Source organism: Callospermophilus lateralis, chromosome 4 (genome assembly GCF_048772815.1).
Source record: "Callospermophilus lateralis isolate mCalLat2 chromosome 4, mCalLat2.hap1, whole genome shotgun sequence".
In the NCBI taxonomy this organism is placed as follows: Eukaryota; Metazoa; Chordata; class Mammalia; order Rodentia; family Sciuridae; genus Callospermophilus; species Callospermophilus lateralis.
In genome coordinates, this window is record NC_135308.1 from 102,208,178 (window position 1) to 102,227,095 (window position 18,918).

General features: G+C 37.0%; 1 protein-coding gene across 2 annotated transcripts in view; it reads left to right on the forward strand.

Annotated features, from left to right (window-relative positions):
• Window positions 1-18,918, forward strand: part of Pdzrn4 (PDZ domain containing ring finger 4) — a 352,095-nt gene that overhangs the window by 282,876 nt on the left and 50,301 nt on the right. For both annotated transcript variants that reach the window (XM_076852772.1, XM_076852773.1), the window contains 2 exons: window positions 1,713-1,969; window positions 5,280-5,382. In XM_076852772.1, the coding sequence (XP_076708887.1) occupies window positions 1,713-1,969; window positions 5,280-5,382 (360 nt within the window). The remainder of the gene's footprint in view (window positions 1-1,712; window positions 1,970-5,279; window positions 5,383-18,918) is intronic.

Sequence of the window (18,918 nt, forward strand, 5' to 3'; positions counted from 1 at the left end):
TGTTCATCTGAATGTCAGCTATTGTTCTACAATCTCATCTCACTGATTTCCTGTTTTAGTCAGCTTTTTTGCCGCTGAGACTAAAGGATCTGACCAGCATCACTGTAGGGGAGGAAAAGTTTATTTGAGGGATTAGTTTCAGAGGTCATAGTCCAGAGAAGGCTGTCTCCATTCCTCAGGGCTTGAGGTGAGACAGAACATCATAGCAGAAGAGTGTAGCAGAGAGAAGCAGCTCATATCACAGTGATCATGAAGCAGAAAGAGAGATCCCAGCTCCAGATACAGAATATATACCCCCATAGCCATGCCCCCAATGAACCACTTCCTCCAGTCACACCTCTAGTCATCACTGGGTTAATCCCATCAGGGATTAATTCACTGATCAGGTTAAGACTCTCACAATCCCATTATTTCTCCTATGAACCCTTTTGCATTGTCTCATACATGAGCTTTGGGGGAACACCTCACATCCAAATCACTACATTTCCTTTTGTTCTTTTTAGGCACCCTGGGATCTCTAAGGGTTTGCTACTGCCTAACAGATATCATCAGTGTTTTACCAACATGGAGGTAGCTTAGTTATCTGTCTAGAAATGTTATAATTCCCAGGGTATTGGGCACAGGACTGGGTCACCAAATTTCTCTTTGCATTGGCAAAAGCCAACATTATTAATTCATTTAGGATAGGAGTCATGAAGCTCTATCAGGATCCTAGAGTCCTTTATTAAAACACAACTTCCACTGAAGCTGTGTTCTCAGGACCAATTTTAGGAAAATAAATGGACAGCTATTTCAAAGCAGTCTGTGTTGCCTCTGAGAAAGGGTTAAGGAAAGTGTGCAGATATTTTGGGTGCTACCAAGGCTGGGAAATATCCCTGGCCCTCAGTAGGCAGCTGTGGGAGAGTCACATCTAAAGAAGAATTTTTTTTCTCTCCTAAATGCCAGTAGTTGTGCCTTGCTGCAACAGATGAAAACTTCACCTCTTTCTCTGTTATGACCAGGGCTACCTTGAATGGTCATTACGGGGTATAAATTGAGACAGGTGAGGATGCAAAGGGATGCCAAGTGAATTGTTTCAGAGGTGTTCAGAGCAGCGCTTCTTTCACATGCTAGAAATCAGCTGTGGTCTTATTAAAATGCCAATCCTGACTCAGTTAGGTCCAGAGATTCTATATGTGTAAAAATCTCTTCAGTGATTCTGAAGATGCTGGCCACCCACACTCAGAATAGTGAAGATTTATGATAGAATTCACGTGAGCAACAACATAGTCTTGGCTAAAAAAATGAATATGAAGGAAATGTGCTAATATTCTCAAAAACCAGATTTCAGACAAGTAAGACTTTGATTAAATGCTGAAAATATCACCAGGAGATTAGTTGATTATTTTTACAAAGGATATATTGAATTTCTACCTATCTTGAGATTTTGGGAACACCTTCTGATACTGATATGTTATTTAAATTTGTAAATCTTTACTAATAATTGTGATGGTATTTTATTAATCAAATCCAGATACTTCATAAAGTTACAAAAGTGATTTTCACTTCCTCGTGTTGGGAAAGAGTTTGGTAAATGTCAATGTCTGATTAAATATTCCTTTACAATTCCTATCAGATCTGGCTGAAATCTCCCCTCTCCACTATCTACTAATCTGTCATGATGCCCCCGCATTGTTTCCTCCAAGATGAACACTGTCCTTATATCCTCCTAGGTCAATGGGAAGGATCTCTCCAAGGCCACCCATGAAGAGGCAGTGGAAGCTTTTCGAAACGCCAAGGAGCCCATCGTGGTTCAGGTGTTAAGGAGAACTCCTCTCAATAGACCCACCTATGGAACAGTCCCCGAAGTGCAGCTCATGAATGCCAGCACCCAGACTGACATCACCTTTGAACACATCATGGCCCTGGCCAAGCTTCGGCCACCTACCCCTCCAGTGCCAGACATCTGTCCATTTCTGCTATCAGACAGGTATTTCTCTGTCATTTGTCTCCATGCCCTATTTGTTGTTGTTTGTCGTTGAAAGCAGGTATTGGAAAGAATCGGTCCCCTCAGCAAGCTGTCAACTATGGAAGCAGGCTCCCAGCTCTGTTTGGAAAATCTCTCTACTGTGCCTGCCTCCAGCAAGTCCTTAATTGTCCCTGCTAGCTACCCTCCTGACCCACCCAGTTGCTTCTCCTCTGCAATCACACTTGCTGAGATACAATAAAAAAATTCTGGCTCTGATTAGCTCATCTATATACTTCCAGCCCTCAAAAGCCTCTCTCTACTCATGAGCACTGGTCAGGGAAATAGCTTTTCTCACCAAAGCTGCCAAAAATCTTATTAAGACTCAGGTGGAAGTGACATGTTGGCACTGTACTCTCCTCTGTGGGTTACTTCTCTCTCTCTCTCTCCCTTGCTTTTCTCTTAAAAGAGAATCTAGAAAACTAATTTAATTAAAGTGCAATTCTCCAAAGAAACCAATTACCCAATATATTGAGATGTAAACAAAGGGTCCTGGCTGTCACACAGTAAGTAGAGTGCTAGGAAATACGGAGTGATTAAAGAAAAATTTCCTTTCTATTTTTACCTTGTTTTAAGGCAGTTGGATTTTTAATTCAAATACTCTTACATGTATAGCTTTGGAAGAGCAATTTGACCTATACATTTTGTTCTGTGAGCTTTTAAGTAAATATTCAAAGATTAACAAGAGTTTGATTTATAAGAGCAGTCTTCTCTTTAGACTTCATTTTTATTGCCTTCTCTAATCCATTCTCTACTTAGTCAACAAAACTGATCTTGCCACGTCTCTGCCCTTTAGTGTCTTCTATAAGCTGTTTCAGTGGGTCACAAGTGTTCATTTGAATCATGTGGGAACTTTGAGAAGCTCTATCAATGCCTTATCCCACCACAGACTAATTACATAAGAATTTTTAGAGTGGAGCCAAGGCAACAAAAATTTTCAAAAATCGACCTAAGCAGCCAGGCACAGTGGCGCACGCCTACGATCCCAGCGGCTTGGGGGGCTGAGACAGGAGGATAGCTAGTTCAAAGCCAGCCTCAGCTAGTTCAAAGCCAGCCTCAGCAATGGCAAGGCGCTAAGCAATTCAGTGAGACCCTGTGTCTAAATAAAATACAATATAGGGCTGGGATGTGGTTCAGTGGTCGAGTGGCTCTTGAGTTCAATCCCCAGTATTCACCCTCCCCCCCCCAAAAATAATCTACCTGGGCATTTCTAATGTGCAGCCAGGCTTTAGAAACTACTCCTTGAGACTTCAACTTCAGGAAGGCCGTGGCTCTGTTTGCACGCTCTCCATGTAACTACATGATACCTAGTCCTTTGTGTCATGCATGGGCACTAGGTACTAGGTATAAAACTATGAACAAGAATAAAGCCCCTAGAATATATGGAGTTTATATTCTAGAGGAGGAGATGAATGATAAACAAACAAATATATAATATTCATTAGTGCAGCTTTTGACATAATAAATACTTTCTTAAATGAATAATAATATTTAACTTTTATTAGCCAACTGAACACATTTTAGGTAATATTACAAGTATTTTATATTTATTGCCTCATTTAGATCTCACAACAACGTGATAAGGAAGCACATTATATTACTACCATCCCCATACACAGATGAGAAAACAGAGGTTAAGTAATGGGGCCAAGACCACACAGGAAGGAAGAGACAGGGCCAGGATTCTAAGTAAGACTAAGAGGTCTGACCACTGAGCCCACTCCCTTGACCCTTGTACTGTGCTGCTTTTCCTAAATCTTGCAGCTCTTAGCTTACAGGCGACCTCTTCCAGCAAACTTCCTAGGAATGCAGTAGGTTCATCTTCATCATGTGTTTGCACTGTTTCCATGTCTTCCTTTTAATCATTGCTCTGAAATTGCTATTGTGCTACTTTACACAATTAATTGGGAGAAAATAGGATTTTGTGCACCAACGTATTTCTAGCACTTAGCATAGAGCCTGGCATCTGGTAGACACTCAATAAACACTTACTGAATGAATAAGGTGTTCCTCATGGTAGAGTTCCACTCTTACTAACCAAAAGACCAGGAAAACACACCAAATGCCCTCAAACAGTGAGCTCTGACCTTCTCCCAGCTCTATGAGACTTTTCAGAGTCAGTCTAGATCCAAGCAAGGCAGACCAACAGACTTGGTGCAGAATGCTGCATAGTGATGCTTTTGCTATTTTTTGCTTAATCTTATATGGAACCAATAGCCAGAGAGATAGTAAAAAGATGGTGATAGAGTATTTATAGTAACCCTAGGAAGGTATCAGGATGCATCTCTCTCACCTTTCAGCCAGCAAAAAGGGAACTAATTTATACTACTAACCCAGTTTTTCAAAAATGTCCGCAATGAAAAGATTTAGAGGTCATACCTGCAACCAATGTTCCATTATGACAAGAATTTTTCAATGACTTTTAGAAATAGAGATGGCTTTATACCCTTTCCTAGTAAAGTATGCTTAGCTTCCATTTAGTGAAATTATAGTATCTATATCAGAACATATAGTAACTCAAAGATCACCTCTATAAATTATTTTAAATATTTCTCAAACTTGAAGGATACACAAAAGTAATGCCCAGGTTCCCACATTTGCTTTACCTAATCTATTTTCTCTGTCACTGGAAATGTTACAAAAGGATTTTGAAAACTGTGGCTTATAGGAGCTTCCAGTGAATTAAGACCATAAAGTACTCTTTACTATTTGAGCATGTGCCTTTTACCAAAGACAGAAAAATACGGTCTATGAGGCCAAAGGAGGAGGGATGTCTTAAGGAATGAAGGTAATGTGAGTATATTCTATTGTCTGAAAAATATAAGCTTTTGAAAATGGCTTTCAAAAAACTGTTTGGGGCTGTATATTTTGAAACTGGTAGCGCTTTGCTCCAAAATATAACCTTTTGGATAGATTGCAGTGTCAAATGTCACACACCCATGGGAACACTCAATAGAACGGAGTCAGGTCAAAGTATCACTTGAAGCATCATGCACCCTGGAAGATTTTCCATGGGTCCCTTCACAGAATGCCACTGCAACCTGGGCCCTTCTGTTAGTGTTCTCTTAGAAATGGCAAATCGATGGACTTCATGGAGATGAGAGAGAAAAGCAATTGCTTTTTCTGAGTTGTAGTCTGTTTGAAGATTGGATCACTTAGACAGCTACAGTTCTTATTCCAAAGCAGAGAAAACTAAAGTGAAATCTAAAACCAGTTTTAATCTTGAAAACAACCCTTTTGATCCATTTCTACCATATTGTTGCATTCCCCTTAGCTGCCATTCTCTTCATCCGATGGACCATGAATTTTATGAGGACAACGAGTATCTTTCCAGCTTGCCTGCTGATGCAGACAGAACAGAGGACTTTGAATATGAGGTGAGATCATTTTCAGACCACTTCACATTTCTTCATGAAGTTATGGCTGAAGGGTTTTGCATAATAAAGATATATCTTGCCTATTATATATCTAGGGTAAGATCTTTATTAACAGTATTTGTTTTAGCTATTTGTTTCCATTTTAAGTACATTGGAAAATATTTTTATAGTATAAGCGTGAAAATAACGTGTATGTATTTTGTTGCCTTTTATATTCAATTTTTTAGCAGCTATATTTTTTCTTCTTTCTGTAATATAAGCAGATTTCTAAGTAGACTTTTGGAAAGATACTTATATTTAAAGCCAAGATTGTGATTACTATTTTTAATTCATTCTCAAGTGTTCTGATTTTAATCAATAAAGTAAATTTTATTATATTAGTTACATCATCTTTCACACATTCCATATTCTCTTTATAACTTAGGTAAGTACTCTAAACAGCATTTTCATAGGTATTTTAGATGTAGAAATGACCTGCTGCCCTTTGTTGTTAAGTTGTTTGGCCTTCTCATGTTATAGTGGTAGAGAGCCTGTACTGAAACACATAACTCTTCAAAAGGTCCTAATTATTTTCAGAGCTTTCACAAAAGTTAAAGGATTTATCCTAATATTTCCTCTGCTTCTGCAGTCTATAAATCTTTGAAAGGTTTCAGACTACTCTGACATTTGGAAATAAAATAGATTGAGGAGGTAAAGAAGCTTTGGTAAATAGGCAGAGAACCCAAGATTATCTGCCCTTTGGATGCTTCAGATGATGTCATACAAGTTCAGCAAAGTATTCTTTTCCATTTTACAACCAGGAAATCCTGAAATCTTTTCTCTTAGGAGAACCTGAAATCAAATAAGGCCAATTCAGTGAAGCTCACCTAAAGCAAATACACATTTATTTGAAATCTTCCCCTGCAAAAGCCATTGCTAGCAGTTACAAAAATCATCATTTGGCAGGATGTGCAGTGACACCTAACATCTGAGTATGTGGTTTTGTTGTCAGTGATGATGTTAATTTTTTTTTCCTTATCATCATTAGGTTGAAAATTTTTATTTTATAAATGTCCTCAAATACTGGCATGCATTGAAGTATCCATTAAGTTTTGTCTACATGCATGCAAAAATTAATTATGAAATTAAGTTACTTCTCCAAATAATTCAAGAGTAAAGTCTTTTTCCTTCAATTAATGAAAACTTCGGGTTTAAGGCCTGGAATTATCAAGAGAACTTAAACTTTTCATTGAGTTTGTACCTTGAAGTTCCTTCAAAATATGTTCCTGTTTGGGGGAGGGCATAGGAGAAAGACTTCTTTAAGATAAGCAGGTTAACAAGAAAAATGCATTTAGTTAATCAGCATGTCATAGAAGTACAATGCAGACAGATTTTCTTCAGCTCTATGAAGCTTATTGTAGCTGAACCACATCCTCCTTTGTGACCACTATCAATCCTAAGTAGAGTCTCCCATTAGGAAGATGCCAGTGATGAGTGCTCAGACAGGCTCACTGTAGCCTGTAATTCAACTAATCACAGCATTATAGTCATTAATTTGCTGTCAGCTGTGATTCTTGTTGCCAAAGGCACCTTTCTAAGTGATTGAAATAATGAATGTTCCTGTGAAATTTAAATAAGGAAGGATTTGCTATGACAGTCTTCAATCATGAGAAAGGATGCATTATGAGAACACCAGGCAGGTTAAAGGAGTGGGTAGAGACAGGGAGGATGCCCCTGGGACAATTCACCAAATGTAAGAGAATGAGGAATCTACCCAGTCCTCTTTAGTTTGTTATAGTTAATGACACACCCATAGAGTGACACATGCTATCCCACACAATTGTGACAGATTATAAAATCTCGTCAGTCCACTATCATCACCAGAGTCTGTTAAGGATACTACTTTAATTGGGCTGATCACAAAATGCTGATCCTGTCCTTATGTTGGGCACATCACTATTACACAAAGAAGCAGACTGATGGAACATTTCTGGGACCAGCTCCTCTGGGAGCTCTACCATAACCCTGCAGCTCTGGGGGTAGAATGGCTGAGCTTCTTCAGGGAATACCAGTTTTGTGCCACTTAAAGAACATTACAAGAGACTGAATTGTGGTGGTCAAGCAGAGATTTGTATTCTTCCTTCACCTAAACATGAATAAACATCATCCTGGCAATTAAGGAAATAAAAAAAGACTAATTTTTTTCATCTGCTTTTATTCATTTGTATCATAAGTATTGAACGAGCACTTAAAAGGTACCAGGAACCTATCAAAGAATAGATTTATGCAGTTCCTGCCCTAGTGTAGCTAAACTTCTAGAGGAAGGAGAATGGACAATGAATAAGTAAATAAAGAAGTATTGTTTTAGATAGTGACAATTGCTAATGGAGATCAACAAGCATGGGTATCAGAAAGGGGAGGTTTGGTGGCAGGACAGGAGGTTTCTGTCTTACACACAGTGGTGGGGAAAGTCTTCTATCAGGAGAGACATGAGGAAAGTAATAGATGGAGCCATGTGGAAGGAGCTTTCAGAAAGAGGGAAAGGATAGTATAAAAGCCTGCAGCAGGAAATGATGGTGAGCTCAGAGAACAGCAAAGAGGTAGGGTGCTCCAGCAGCACAGAGAGGACCAGAATGGGAACAGGTGCATCTGTGAGAAAGGATCTACTCTGGGAGCCTTTGGCTTTTGCTAGGAGATGGATGGTGGCTAGAGCAGATCAGGGCCATATTCTGGCTCTATGGAGTGCTGCTCTGGCTACTGGGATGAGCTTGACAGAAGTAAAGCCAGGCAGTCAGATGAGAGGAAGAAGAGCCTTGGACCTGGATAGTGGCGGCATATAGGGTAAGACGCAATTTGGAAAGACAGCATATCTACCCTGGCCCCAAGGGCTGTGCCTAAATTTCTGTGTTTCCATTTCTTGCCTCATAATTTTAATACAGTTTGTGTGTGCTACGATAATAATTTATTTATTTATTTATTTTTGGTCTGACTTTAAAAAAAAAAAAAAAAACATCATAGAGCAAAGTAACCTAGAGCAGAGTGAAAGATAGCTTCTGGCATCCCCTGGAACTACCATAATAAGCATGCTCTTTAACAACCGCATTTCTGAACCTGCTAAAATGCGAACTATGCAACTACATAGGCGCCTTTTTAAACACCTACTTATCGCTGACTTAGTGAACCAAAGCTGATCTGTCTATCTTGTGAATACATATTTAGGGACTTTTAGCACATGGATTATTGACCCAGCAGACCAAAGCAAATCTGACTATCTTGTAAATACATATTTAGGGACTTTTTAACATGCAGATTATTACATTGATAGACTGTAACAGCTCCCTTCAGAGCTGTGATGGACAGCAAATGCTTCTTTGGAGATATTATAGTCCATGTGTCAATGTTATAGTGACTCTGGTGTGTTAGGGACCTCAATGAAATTTTAATGACACACATATCTCACCATGACCTATCACCACTTTTCCTAAGAAAAATATTTGACTGGGTTTAAAATTTCTCCACCAAGTGCTTCAGAAAAGTCTCAGAGGACCAGTCTACATTAAAAGACTCACAGCTTGAAATTTGTTCTCTTTAAAAAATGATGGCACTTGTTCTCTAATTAAAAATGATGAATGATTTTAATTTTATTTTTGAGAGGGGAAAAAATAAAAGTATCAAAATTTAAACAATGCACCCATCCTAAGAGTCAGGAGGCTCCCCGCCACTGGGGTACCACTGGGAATTAGATTCTCCTGTTCTTTATTTTCAACTTTGTTCATTTTTTTCCCCCTAGAGCCAGCTAAAGGTTGAAATAAATCATAAATAGCCCTTAGCAAGTCAGAGGCAGACCTCAAATCCAACCTCTACCAGAAATAATTTAAAGGGAAAGGCTCTGAGAAATATAGAGCTCTTTCATCCAACCCCTAATAAAGATGTGTTTGCCACTGCCTGAGAAAAAGGAAGAAGCTGAATTTTCTGCAGCATTTGCCACAAACTCTCAGAAATCAGTGCTGATGGAGAAGTGAGAAGCCAATAAGTGTCCAATTTTAATAGTAAAAACCATCATGTTTACCAAGACAAGCTAATAATTGAAGCAACATTCTGGGCCTCTAAATTTTCATTACTTAGATATGCTTTATCCCTTAAAATCAGGCTGAAGTAACATCTCCAAGAGCCTGAATTAAGTACCCTTTATGTGTCTACTGTCATAAAAATGGAAACAAAAGGTATTTTGAGAATATTTTGAACCAGTGTTAAGTGTAGAAAGGAGAGGGCAAGTATATGTCAGAATTTCATGTACATGTTAAATGAAAGCCAAACACTTGTGCCAGTTTCATAAATAGAAGTGAGCATTTAGCATATTAATTAGCTTCCTCTTGGCAGTCCTCATGCAGAGAATAAGTAAACCCTTGTGCTATGCTGAGAAGTGTCATTTTGCAAAATGTACTTCCAGGCACTGGATCCTTGCAAATGTGTGCAAAATATTTGTGAGAATTTAAGTATATAATCTCTCCTACATAATTTAAGAGAATTATGGACCAAGAAGATTGGAATTGCACATATACATATATGCAGGTGTACACAACAAGTGGATGAAGTTTTAACTAGATTCCAGCCACATTTTTTTGAACTTCATGATTTATGAAGTTAACATAGAGAAAAATCTCTTCTGTGTGAATGTGTGAAGCTACAGGGTTTTTTTTTTTTTTTTTTTTTTTTTTTTTTGGTCTCTAGAAACAGAAGATTGACCTGCATTCTTTATCATTCTATCATATCTTTGTTTCTTGTGGGTGGAATAGATGATGGATTTAGTTTCTTGATAAAGGAATAAATGAGAATCACCACAGCTCTCTGTATGAAACAACTTCTGAGCAGCTCAGTCCCTTTCCTCTTTTTTATATGAGGGAATTGGAAAAAAAAACCTGGGGCCACCATCAGTCACAGCAAATGCCCTCTCCCTTTCCCACCAGGTATCTGTTCTTTGAGTCAGGGGCTTTAATACTAGTACTACTATTTGTTTCAGTTAAATACTTCTAAGGAAAGTGGTAAAAGATATGGAGAAATAAGTAATGAACTAGAAAGTTAAGGATCTCCATAAAAATTGGTCTTTAACAGCCTTCATTGTAGGAAATCATAGAATCTCATACCTGGTATAAATTTGACATGCTCTCTAATCCACCCTGGTACCTCCTTTGTAATATCCTCACCAAGGAATCATTCAGCATATGTGTGAAACACTAAAACAGGGAGCTAAAGGCCTTTGCAGCTAGTCAATTTTGACTGATGACTTCTGACACTCATAGAGGTCACCTTATGAAAGATCTTAAAATCTGCCATAAAAGGAACAGTTTGAATATGAAACATAATTGATCGAGAGACTATGCATTATCTATACATTGTGGGTCACAGTACAGAAAAGAGATAATAGTGCATAAAGTGAGAAAGGGTATGAGAGCCACAATTTTTTTTAGTCCACTGAATACTTTGCATTTCACCAGTTTCTTTTTTCCCACTTGTAGGGAAATAATTTTACAATTATTAATGAAATATCTAAAACAATGTTATACTACTTACCAGGGTAACAAAACTATCCATTAAAAATCACCTTAAGTTTCATTCTTTGGGGAGGATTTTCTGAATTGAAACAAATCTAGATGGAGGTGAAAGTATTTTTATTACTTGAACACTGAGGATAAGAAGGTGTTTTGTCAGTGTGGAGCTGGTTCCTTGGGGTGCCTGTTAATGGCACCACGATTTTCTCAATTAGATCAGCTTTTATTTTTCATCATGGAGACTGAACCATGATATGAGTCATCATATATCGGAGCTTGTATTGATTGCTAGGATCTCTGTGACACATTTCTCCTTCCCATTCCCCACTGTCTCTCCTTTGTCCTGAACATGGCTGTACTAGATTTTTGGTTTCCTATGGCCAGTTCCTAGTCTCTATAGTCATCCTCTAAACCAATGCCAAACCAAAACCAAAACAAAACAAGATCAAAAAACCTTCCCAGTACACTTCTTATTAGATCATTATCTGGTTCATCATCTTGTATGACTCAGTGGCTAACTCAAAATTCCTCTGCCTGTATGTTCTTTGCACTCTGTCCCCACCCTACCAGTACACAACTTAAGGTCTGACTCTACAGTTCTGCAACACAGAGAACAAACTGTGTGCTTTCCTCCTCTTATGCCTTTACTTATGGGCTTCTTCTGCTCTTGGAGCCCCCTTTGACAATCTCTACCATCAATCAAAAATGGATTCAAACATCACTCCCTCAAAATTGTTCCACAATGTCCTCCAAAACTTATAATGCCATCTTTCCTACCACTGAATTCCTATACCACATTCTAAGTAGTTCCTAATTTTTAGATTATGCCCTGAGTGATAGCCGTTTATATATTTACCTTTTCTTTGTCTTTCTTAATAGATTGTCATCTTTCTTAATAGCTGTGACCACCTCTAATTATTTTTACATCACCAGGAGAGTCTGGCATATGCCCTGGCTCACAGGGGGTCTTCAGCAGCATTGCCATGATGAATGAATAAATTATTGGCCAACTGCTCTTGTTTTATAAGGGTACCGAAAACAATTTCAAAGTATTAAATTCAGAAAAAGGGAGAAGGCTGATGAAGAACAACAACTTGAAATCAAGTAGGCAGTCTTTGTTTCCCATAATTCAATTAATCTAATAACTAGAATAAACAGATTTAAGCATATACTCACCCCAGACTATAAAGAAAGAAAATTGAGGATTTTTTGTTATTATTATTATTTTTGTTATTATTATTTTAACTAGAAAGATGTGTATGTTTCACCCCAAACTTATAAGCTGGTGAAACCTGGTAAAGAGACATACTAATTTATGTACTTGAGAAATAACCAGGGTTTGATACTATTAGGATATACATCCCAATTTGCCCTAAATATTCCTGGTGCATAGCTAATGTTTCACTGTAATTTTGAACAGTATCTTATTTCATATTCAAACATATACTAGCAGTACAATACATCCTATAGCTATCTTAATTTTTATACTTCTCAACTATTAACCTAAACTGATTGGCTGTGATCACTGGTAACATTCAAGGTAGCAATGAGTCCAAATTCAATTTGAATACCCACGTTTATAATCGAATTATTTCCCTAAATTGTGAGAGTCTTTTCCATGAAGAGTGACTAGAAAGAAAATGCCACAAAGTTGAGAACAGTCTTTGAAATTATTAAAATTCTTTCAGATTTATTATTGAAAGAAAAGCTAGTATTCCTATTAATTTGATCATGTAATTTTATAAAACAAATATGAAGCAAATCTATCTTTGCCTCACAGATTATGATAACATTAAACCTTCTTTCAAGAAAAGCAGATTGAACCTTCCAAGTTTAGTTGTTAGACAAAGCAACCATGGGCCCATGGGACTAGGAATCCAGATATACCATGAAGATTCCTTACACTACATACATAAATTTTACCAAAGTGCTGACATTCAGTTTTTGTTTAAAGATGCTCATGACACACATTCAGAGGATTTCCTTAATTATTTGAAGGTGTTTGTGAAAGGTTGTATATAAGATGAGTATTTACATATCAAATCATATTTTTCTACTTACTTCTTTCTATTATGCTTTCAAAGAACTGTTTTCATAGGGGTAGAGACAGGGAGCTGTCTTTTCTAATATAAAACAAATTGCATGTAAGGATTCCCGTGTTTCTTTCAGGGGCAATATAATCAGGTGAAAAGAAACCAGCAAAGAGTGTGGTCCCAGTTCTAATTCCATCCTTCATCCCTCCAAGCTCAGCATCATGGCATGTGAGCTCCACAGAGGCAACTAACTAGTGTTGCTTCTGCAGTGGTCTGTTAGCATCCATTTCTCCAATATAACTCATATTAGCAAAGTGAGACAAAGTCATGGTCAAATCCTTAAAAAATTTACACATATTTTAAGATTTCAAACCTATCAAACATATTGAGGATTTTTTTCTTTTTATTTATTTTTTATTGGTTACACATGACAGTACAATGATCTTGACAATTCATACATTTGAATCAAATGGGGTATAATTTCTCATTTTTCTGATTGTACAGGTTGCAGAACCACATTGGTCATATCGTGGATTTTTACAGGGAGAACACACTCACTTACATGGACATACATTGATCTGTGTCTCATACCAGTTTATAACAATTGGTAGCAAGTAGCACAACTCTTCATATTACCTCTGACTTTAACTTTAATATTCAGGGTAAGTTAAATAATATATATTTGCTAATTTGATGTGGTGGATGCAATCTATAGCAATTAGAAGACAAATCATTTTATTTGAATATACAATAATTTTTAAATTAGAAAAATACAGAGAAGAAAACTGATATGGTACATCTTCCCCCATTATACTATATTGTCTCTAAAATAAATATTGGAATCCACAAAGGTGATATAGTCTTTATTAGGATGACAGTTCTCCTCTATCTCCTCCTTTAAGGACATGAGTTATTTGTAATGTCCTGATTCTTGGCTATGTGTTTGATGTATTGCATTTACTATGCATTAAATAATCAAATATAACATAGCTTAATACAGCTTAATATGAACAAAAGAGATCCAGCACAGATGATGTGTCCTGAGCCAAAGATTATGGTAAGCCCAGACTATGTATTTGAGGTCTAAAATAAGATTTTAAAATATTATCATCTGCAGTTGTACCACCTAACCACGGCATTTTGTGCGAATGTTCCTGTTTTACGTGTACTGTGTTTATAGAACAAGTTTAACATTTTAGGTGGTGTTTGCATTTTTTTTTAGGTATATGTATGAATCTCCATCCACATTTCAGAAATACCCTTATAATAAAATCTTTCTAGAAGTAAAACTGTTGTATTAGAGCATATAAGTAGTTGTTAACAGTTCAGATAAATGAGTATTAACAAATTGTTTTCCAAAAGAGTTCTGTCGAAGCCGGGCACATTGGTGCACGCCTATAATTCCAGCAGCTCCGGAGGCAAAGATAGGAGGATTGCGAGTTCAAAGCCAGACTCAACAATGGTGAGGCACTAAGCAACTCAGGGAGACCCTGTCTCTAAATAAAACAAATAAAAAAGTGGGGTTGGGATGTGGCTCAGTGATCAAGTGAGACTGAGTTCAATCCCCAGTACCAAAAAAAAAAAAAAAGAGAGAGTAGTTTTACTAGTATTCAGTGGTAACCTCCTTTATTACCATGTAATATTTTTACAAATTTTAAGAATGAAAGAAAATTGGGGAAAGGTTGGACAGTGGGTACCAAGCTATAGGAACAGAGGAGAACTGGTGCTGCACGAGTCCAGGTTCTGAGCTGCTTTCCTCCTCCACACCCTCCTGCCATGATGTTCTGCCTCACTTTGGGCCCAGGGCAATAGAGTCAGCTATCTATGGACTGAGAGACCTCTGAAACCATGAGTGCCAAATAAACTTTTGCTCCTTTAATATTGTTCTTGTCAGGTCTTTTGGTCACAGTGGCAAAAAAGCTGACTAAAATGTGGAGGGTGACTATAGATAATGCTAATGTACTGTGTCTTTCAAAAAAGATAGATGAGAGGATTTTGAATGTTTTTACCACAAAGAAATGATGAATGAGGAGACAGATATATACTTAATTTGATGTGAACATTACATAAAATATACATGAATTGAAACATCACATAGTACCCCGTAAATATGTACAATTTTATATGTAAGTTAAGTCATTTAAAAAAAACCTTAAAATTTAAGAAGCACTTGGATTAAATATCCAGTTTATGGAAATAATATAGTCCCATCAATGTAGTAAGTGGACTTAATGTTACAGTTAATATTTAAGGCACATCTGCTTTCGTATCAGATGAATGTTCAATTATAGTTCCACGGCATATGGTTGGTAAAAAAACATGAGGCAAATTTTCAGTGTGTTAAGATGTTTTAAATGAAATCATGGATAGTCTCCCAAATTAAGCATGCTTCTTCCCCAAATCTGCCCTCACTTCTCTCTTCTTTAATATCTCATCATTTGCACAATCATGAGACACTATGGCCAGTTGCTAGTTGTGTACTTTAAAGATCACCTACAGTCCTTAAAGTAAGACTTGCTTTCTGGGTAAGGTGGCACAGGCCAGGAAGCTCAAAGTAGTCTTAATTCCTTCCTGCACCGCACCTCCAGTCGTCTCAGTTCAGCCTGTGGAGTCTCTACAGGCCACCCCCACTCCTCATCCCTTCTGAGCAGTAGCCTCACAGTCTCTGCACCATTGTCTCCTACCCATTCGATCCTGTCACTCTTCTGATGAAAACTCTTCCAGGATTCTCCTTTGCTTCTGGCATTGCTGCTCAGTGCTCTTTTCATAGAGGAATAATGAGGAACATGAAGTTGTAGCCCACGGAGTCTGCGTGTACAGCCTGAAGCACAGTTCTATGTAGGTTTTGTGTTTCATTTTTTAAAGTGATGTGAAATTTGCATTTTACCCCTTAGTAGACACACTGTAGTTTTAGAAGAATTTAGATATTTTACCAGTAACTCAATTTTATTCCCTTATCCACAAATTGATACTTTAAGGAGATGCATTGTGTTTAAGCTATGACTTTGTGGATCCCCTGACATTTGAGTCTGGAAAACTCAGGCCTTTAGATGCAATGTGAGCTACAGAACACCCAAAGCTTTTCTCATCTACCTTCCTGTACTCACCTACCACTAATCAATGCACTTTAGGATACCGTGATCCTGTCACACAAACTGCTTACCATTCCCCCAAGCAAGTCTTGCCTTGATTTCTTTCAGTTTTCTTTTCTTTTTGCCTCAATCCCATTTTCTCTTCCTCTGCTCTGTTATCCCATCTCTAGAGCCCACTACCCATACAATGGAGGTAAAAATATGACACAAAGGTAAAAATAAGTTTGAACTATTAAATATTTGACAAACATTACAGTTTTCACTTATGGAAGCACTGGGTCTTGGTCTCTGGCCTCTGCACCCTCCTCTATTTGCCTTATTGACAGATTATTGTTTGTTCTCACTTCAAGTTCCCCTCAAAGTCTCCAACTTTATGCAGCATTGAGGATCTTTCCCTGTCTTCTAAGTACCAAGCATGTGATAGAATGATTGAAGTGATGATTAAATCTTAAATATAAATGCAGGCTAACAAATCAAAGGTCAAATCTATAAAGGGGGTTAGACCAGAAATTCATGAGCATGTTCTCATTTGTTTTTCAAAAAGTTTTTTATTCAAATTAAGTATGAGAGAAAATATGTTCATATTTTTCTAGCTGAAATTTGAAATTATTATTCATTGTTCCAGTAAATATGCCAAAAAATATGATACATGCATGCACGCACACTCAGAAAGCCCATGACTCTGCATCTTTATTGCTAGTAGGGTGTTTCGAACGTAGTGATGAAACAAATAAATCTTTAGGCTCACTTTAAAACCAGAGAAAGATGTCAACGGTAATGATGATGCTTACAGATGAAGCATTAGACAGTAATATTTTGAAATACAACAACAAATAATCTATGCCTGTGGTCATCACAAATGGAATAGATTAGGAGAATGTGAAGATGAATGGCACCAAGTGGATGATGGCTTTGATTGAATGGAGATAAGGCCATTATGTGGGTCATCAGATTTTAAATGACCAGATGTTGTTATGTGCACAGCACATTTAAGGCAATATATGTATATCTTTGGTGTTGATGCCACTTATTACAGAAGTCCCTATTTTGGAACTCAAACCTAAAAGTCAATTGGAGCTCTATAGCAAAAATTGCTCACCAGCCAAAGTTATAATTAACCACTCTCTCAAATACCCTTTTGTCTGTGCTTTCATTTCATTGTTCTCACCTCTTAAAAATGTTCCCTTTTCGTATTTCTATTTGTTTTTCACTGAAAAAAAAAATGTTGGAAGTTAAATCTGCAGCTTTTTTTTCCCTTTGTTCTATAAAACACATTGAAACCATTTGCTCTTTTCATTCTCTTGGGAAGATCAGATTTTTTAAAGTCACAGATTCAGCCCAGTAGGAAGTGGATGATTCTATAGAAAACAGTAACCAAAGAGGAACTTGCTATTTAAAAGAAAGAAAAAAAAAAAAGCATGTACTTTTAAAGGGAGAAATATAAGATAAATGGAGCTTTCCTTTCAAATATAAAGGACTATTAGTAATCATGGCATACTTTTAAATAAAGATGGATTAACGCATTTGGAGTCAGAAAAATTAAATGGTGTTTGGGTAGAAGACAATTAAAGAGAATTTTGATGTGGTGAAATAAGAGCCATAAGAAGACTAAAGGATATAGAAACACATGTGTGATTCTTGACAGAGGAAATGGGAGCCCATGGAAGTTAAAGATTCACCTATAGAGCAACAATTTCTTTTTTCTGCTAAAGAAAAAAAGAAAAGAAAAAATAGGTTTTATAATTTTGAAAGTAATAAATTCTCATTGTTGATATTTCCTTATTCCAACTTCAAGGCATGTGTAACTGAATATGTATTCTTCTCTAGGGGGTTAATGGTCAAGAGTATATAATATTTCACCTTCCTTTTATAAACAAACTAAAACTATTACATCCTACCAAGTATGAGTACCTGTGATTTATCTTACAAAAGAGGTCTAAAATTCCAGAATAGCCCTTGGAAGGATAGTAGGTTTCCAAGGGGATGTTTATGAGTAACTAGAGGATCTACTGACAGCTGTTGAGTCTTTTTAAAGCCAGGAAGTTCATAATCCTTAAAGAATTTTTCCTTCCTTTGACTTGTACATGGATATGTGCCAAATAAACACAGTTGTGAATCCTTTTCAGCAAAAGTTGTAAATATGCTTTAAGCTCCTGTGAATAATTTAGTTGAGAAATTGAAAAGAAAACTGAATCCCTAAGGAGAGACACCACTAAGTGTTTTTAAGTTAGGAAGGATTTAATCTCTTTATGTCTGAAATGCACAGAAATGAATAAAACCTCTTTTTTTCAAAATAAAAGCGAAAGGGACTCCACACCTGTTTCTCTCCTTCCAGTAACTCAGATGACCAGCAGAGTTTCTATTGCCTATGGTTCATTGGAAAGTCTAAGTTTTCCAAATGAGATGCTTTGGGATTTATCCATTTAAAAATTATTTTTTGACTAATGCAATCTCATGCAGTAAAACCTCGTGTAGGATAGTTAAACAAATTCATAGACATAGAATGATTCACATGTGAATATCCAGCTAGAAAATCTCTCTCACACAGGGACATGCATTAACCTTATCAAAACCAGAGTAGACATTCATGTGCAGGTTTTATTTTTTTATATCTTCCAAAAGCAGATTAGGTCAAGTTTTCTTTCAAGGAATTCTCTCAAATCTAGATAAATTGTTTTTAGGACCATTTCCTGCCACTTTCTTTAATGGTTCTTACTATATCCATAGCATAGCAACAAAGAGTCACCTTCCTTGACATAGTAATTCAAGGTGATCAATATCTGATTGCTATTAAATCCGTCAAATAAAAATATTCTAAGATGTTTTCTAATACCCAAATTACTTTGAACTTCCAACTATACGAAATAAATTTCCTTCGGTAAA